The 6,000-nt window shown below is 36.3% G+C and overlaps 1 protein-coding gene across 1 annotated transcript in view; it reads right to left on the reverse strand.

Annotated features, from left to right (window-relative positions):
• Positions 1–5,312, reverse strand: part of Prm (Paramyosin) — a 121,476-nt gene extending 116,164 nt beyond the window's left edge. Inside the window, exon 1 of the mRNA XM_069833146.1 lies at positions 4,694–5,312. Within this exon, the coding sequence (XP_069689247.1) occupies positions 4,694–4,810 (117 nt within the window). The 5' untranslated portion in view covers positions 4,811–5,312. The remainder of the gene's footprint in view (positions 1–4,693) is intronic.
• Between the last annotated feature and the right edge of the window lie 688 nt (positions 5,313–6,000).

The following is a 6,000-nucleotide window of genomic DNA, read 5'->3' on the forward strand; positions in this document are numbered from 1 at the left end:
GGGTTTTAATTATCCTTGAAGATTCTTGAAAAAATATAGGCCTACATGACCTTTCGTTTCGCAAGGAAATTTGAAAGTGTTTAAAATAGAATCTTCCGGAAAAAAAGGTGAAATTTAATAGTCTGGAAAGCTAAAATAATAGAAAAACTATACTTGAATTTCAAATGAAGATAAAATTATGCAACATTTTAAATTACACACTTATTATATGACTATTTTCATGGATTTTATTGCAAGTGAACATTGAACTATGTGGAACATTCTTATATATACATCTATAATTACAAATTTAACTCTTGGGTATTCTACAGAGCGATCCAAAAGTCGCGCACATCTTAATAATACGTTCACATATATTTATAAAGATGAATTTATTACGTTTACTTACATCAGTTTTCACATGAGTTACATCATTTTTCACAACATATGCTGAAAATGGCAGCCCCGTTCAGTAATGCATGTGCGAACTCTTTTTATCATGTTTGCGGCCACTTTTTTGAGCACGCGTACATTGATGTTGTTAATCTCCGTTGTTATGTTCCTCTTTAGTTCCGCCAAAGTGTGCGGCCTGTTTTTGTATACCCCCCTTTAAAATAACCCCACAGGAAGAAATCTGGGGAACGTGGGGGCCATAATCCTTGAGAAATGATACACTCACCAAAAAACTCGCGCAAAAACTACATGGTTTCATTAGATGTGTGATATGTGGTACTGTCCTGCTGGAACCAACAATCATGTTCATCATTGTCAAGAGCGCTGATCCACATTTCTTAAAACGGGCGATTAATCTCGTTATGGTCGAATTGTTAGGCACTGCCACATCCTGGTAATTCCTACGAAATTCGTCTACAACACGTGCATAAGAACGACTGGAAAAATAATGTTCAACAATGAAAACTCGTTGCTCTTGGGAAAACGACATGTTTGCCGAGCAATAAACAAAATACTACTGCATGCGTCAGTGTATACATACACATCACAATGACGTCTAGGTTTGTTGCTGTTAATACCCATGATGCTATCTAGCGGTAGCCGATAGCACTTTCCAACTGCATTACGCAATATAGACACTATAATTTTAATGTGCACGACTTCTGCATCGCTCTGTATTATATAACATTTACTTATGAGTATATTTTTTGACAAGAATAAGACTCATCAGGTCTGGGCCATGCTGATACTGTTGCAGTGTATATATTGTTTTTATTTCATGCGTGGCTCGACAGCCAAGGTCGACCAGCCGGTGTTGGCCTCGCATCCTCGAACCTCAGCAGAACTGAACTATCATTCAACCAGTACGGAGGTAACGTGTGGTAAGCCAAATCCTCTAAATTAGTACGTTCAAAGACTTGAAGAAAATGTGATTCTGGAACACGCCGTTTTGTTTTATTTGCTTGACAAGAACGTTTTTGACAACTATGTTTCATTATTATTGTGACCATAGAGGTAAATTTTATCTGTATATTAAAATAATATATTTTTTGTTATTATCTAATAATCTTATTTGTACTGTTTGTCTGTTTTGTATTTATCCAAAATGAGTTTGGTACCTACTAGAGATGAACAAAACTAACTGCCGCTCTCGCTCGCTGTGTTCGTTGCATTTGTCTTTCGAGTCTCGTCTCGTCATTCTCGTGCGCTTCGAGTCTCGCTCATCATTCTCGAAATAGCATTTGGTCGGCGTGGAAAGATTTCATAACTTTGAATAACATATATCATTGAAATAAATAACATTATAAATGTTTAAATGGGACAAAAAGATAAAACAGAACACTATCTTAGTTACCAAAATGTTCTGGTTCTATTATATGATATTATTACCTATGGTTATATAAATAGAAAAAGAAAATCTCAAATAAATTTGCATTTCTAAGAAACATAAAACATAACATCAATATCTTTTTACTTGATATTGCACACTTAATCTCAAACATATGAAAAGAAAATTCCTAGCCTTTTAATAAGGGCCTAGTAATTAAATAAAGACTGGGGAACATTATTATACACTGAAAGGTAGACATGATGTTTCAAATAGGCTACTTGATTGTTTATACATATATAACAGTTGCCAAAGTAGATAAAAGTTCAGTCAGGTATAAACAACTGTGGCGATTCAAGGCTGCTTGACGTTCGGGACTTCGCGAGTGATCAATCTCGACGTCTCGAAACACTCACAAGCAGTCTTTACGTCAATGACGAGACGTAAACAACATTGTCGTATGGGTTTTCAGCTTTGCGGGCGGTGTTAGTCTTGCTTTCTCGATTGTTGTTCATCTCTAGTGCCTGCCATATCAAGTTTTAAAATCTTGTAATATTAACTGTGAAACCACGAAGGGGATTTCAGTTTTCAATAAATTTACAATTATTCTTGGTATTCCGCCATGTTGTTAAAGCTCTGGCATTGGCATAAATCTGTCGTATTTTCTACAGTTGTTATTATTCTCAGCTCACTCGAATAGCATTGGTATATTTTGCATTACTTTTATTCAGGTTCTAATATAAGGAACGATGGGCTTGGTATTAAGTCAGAAATAATTTGTTTGTTCGCTTTGTTGCTAACTGGATTTTTATTATCCACGACGTGCAGGCCGGAAGCCACAGATCTCTTCCTGTTATTGTTATTTAATAGCGGAACAGGAAGACATAAATTCTTAATTATATCCGGTGTAAATACCGCTCATAAAGTAAATATAAAATTGTAGTTATTTCTATTTCTTTACTTTTAAAATCATTCTTAACAGTTTGAATTCGGGTTAAGTAACAAAGATAGACATTATTGCAATTTTATTGTTATGATGATTATTTGAAAACAAGTGGAACTCTCAAAATTAAATTATAGAGTATGTCTATACTCTTAATTTTGAAAATAAAATGAAAACTAAAAAAAAAAAAAAAATACATTAATTATCTCATTTTATATTAAACGTTACAAAATAAATAATATTAATAAATATTTTAAAATATGTCTATTCATTAGAATATTAGAACATGCATACAAATGTTAATTTAAACACATAATAATTAATCATGAAATGAAAATTCCAACAATAACAACCAATCACAATAAAGTATTGTCTCTTGTTATTTGAAAGCAATATCTACAGTACAGGTTAGCCGTAACTTATTGCTTTAAAAATTTATGTGAACATTTTTGAAAATTATTTTTAATATATTCAGTACCTCAGTTTCAGTTACACATTGTAAGATTGAAGTGTATTTGTGAGATATACAATTGAAGGGTTCAGAGCCATAGTGGGCCAAGCGCCATTAATTAAAAACGGAGAAAGCAAGGGTTAAAGTTAAGTGAATACCATAGTTTAATGAAGATTGACATATCATTTTGTTTCAATATGTATACTTTATATTACTTGTTATATTATGTTCCCATTGAATTATGGTAATAATTTCATTTTAACCCTTGTTTTCTACGGTTTTAGTAAATGGCGCTTGGCCCACTATGGTTCTGAATCCTTCAATTATGGTAACTTAATGTGCAGCATGTATATTAGTATTTGAAACATACTAAGTAGGTGTTAAAGCTAATACGAATAGTTACTGGGATTGTATTTAGACGTACTTTTAAATTTTAAATCTAGGGTGCTATCCAAGGATTTTAATGTTTCAAGGGAACGAGATTCGCAACTCGAGACGGTCTAGCCCATGATGGACAGCTTGTCTATTTTTATTATTATTATTATTATTATTACATAATTTTTATTAAGAAATTCCGTAAAATGTTCTGTCAGAAGCCCATGCGTTACACTATTGCGCTACTAATAATAATTAGTTTATGAAGTAGTTACATTTTTTTAGAAAATCTCATGCGATAATTAAATAAAAGTCAAAATACACAACATAGATTCAATCTTCTGTGAGGATAGGGAATTGGTAGTGAGAGATTATTACACATAATTTTTAAAACTTAATACTTCAACTTTATTCAGGAATTCTGACTTTATTTTTTTACAATAAAATGAGATTGATATTGATTGTCAGTACAATTGTTACACATTAATGAAACTTCAAACAAGAATACTTTTGTTAGAACACAATTTTTGTTAAATTAGTTACCAGCACTTGCTCTCGAATACAGTATCGGTGGTTCAAGTCTCAATTCATTTCAATAACAGAATTGTTGATTTGTTTTAAATTAGCCAACAAACATAGGATATCTACAACAAGAAAGAGTGATTTATTGTGAGGTAATAAATATAATCTTTTCAAACACTGCTCTTCCACTATGGGATCGCTCAATTGCCGCCTTTAGATTTCTTTGTTTTGCATTTCATAAAATTAGAAGTGTAAAAAATGAAATATGTTTTGTGTTAATTGACAGTAAAATCAAATTTATGCTATAGTTAAGGAGATTACAGCATTTCAAAGCCATTGTGGATCGCTGGGATCAGTGTTTTGGAACAGGAAGTGTCCAGATTGAAATGTACCTAAGATATAATGACAATTAACATTTCTGACTATAATTAGCCTATAGTTATGCGGATCCACTGCTGCCCTGAAGCATTTTCAAAATAGAATTCCAGTGCGCTGGAATATTTTAAATATTATGCTGCATTATAAATTGATGTCGGTATATTTATTATTTTTTTTTTCCTTCGAAATGAATCGAGACTTTCAGACCACTTCGTGTTAGTGTTGCACTTCTTTGTTAGTTCCAGGCACATTGCAGTGGACCTACCTCCAGCCGGGAGAGGGCACTCAGATCGGCGGTGTACTCGATGCTGACATCCGCATTACCGCCTCCAGTGGAGCGGTAGGTGTACGACTTGGTCGTCTTCTGAACTGCGGTTGACATGGTGCTAACTTGACCTGCCTTGTGTTAATCCTCTGTACACTCACTGATGAACTCGTCGGCCGGCAACCTGCCCGTCTGCTGTGCGCCCTCAGCACGTTTCGTCGTTCGTGTGTTAACAACGACGTCCACGCCAAGACCGAGAGGATATTGGAGCGAGCATCGGACGTGGGAGACACTCTTTTCTGCTGACGGCGCCTGCGCCGTGCGTCGTGACGCCACCGGGCAAGCGTCGACTCCCTACACCGCGTTCTGACGACATCGACCCCGTCGAAGCGGAATGCCGAGGTCGATGTCTGGCAGGACGGGTACAACCTCGCGCAAGATGGGAACTGGGTTATTCCTGTCAGTCCGCGGAGGAAGGGGAAGCTCGGAATTCTTTCTGGCAGTGGTTTATCTCAAGTTACTCGGGTAGAGGGGTGCAGGGGGGGAGGTTTCAGGATAGCCCGTCCTTTTATAGACACGCGAGGGGCAATGCGGCAGGTGGCGGGGCAGGGGAGGCCCGGATAGTGAGTCAGGTGGGGGTGGCGAAACTGTGGCACCCAAGTCTTGCACCCGACCATTAATTCTTATGCGATATTGCTGATGAGAAGGGAGGGACTCTAGAACAAAAGAAGGATCACGTGACCCAGTTTCCGCGACAATGTCATGATGTAGTGATAGCGTCATCAACAAGCCTCTTGATGGGCTGACGACTGAGGTCGAGGGTCATCTCCTCCCGCCTCGACGCTTCTGGAACGTTGCACTCTTCAACGGACACGTCCGTGAATGAAAGCGTCTATTTGTAGAGAAGCTCCCTTCGGCTGCTGGAGGACGCAATGAAATATATGAACACGTTGTCATCGAAGAAACTATATCGTTAGTTGGTTAGTTAGTTAATTAGTTAGTTATTTAGTTAGTTCGTCAGTTAGTTAGTGGGGTTTAGAAAAAGAGCACATCAGCTACTATGGCTATTTGCGCCCTTATCTAAAATACTTCACAAAACAGAAACACAATACAATAATCAGAATTCTCAAAAGAACTAAAAAGCGTCGTTACTGTTAAAACGAGGTTAACTACATCGTATAATCTACATTTGGTGATTTTTAAAGGCATGTTGGGTCCGATAAGTATAATATAAGTATCAAATATGTGTAGGTTTATTACGGTGAAATTACTTATCAATAGTACACACGTTGAACCATTACAATATT

Source organism: Periplaneta americana, chromosome 1 (genome assembly GCF_040183065.1).
Source record: "Periplaneta americana isolate PAMFEO1 chromosome 1, P.americana_PAMFEO1_priV1, whole genome shotgun sequence".
Lineage (NCBI taxonomy): Eukaryota > Metazoa > Arthropoda > Insecta > Blattodea > Blattidae > Periplaneta > Periplaneta americana.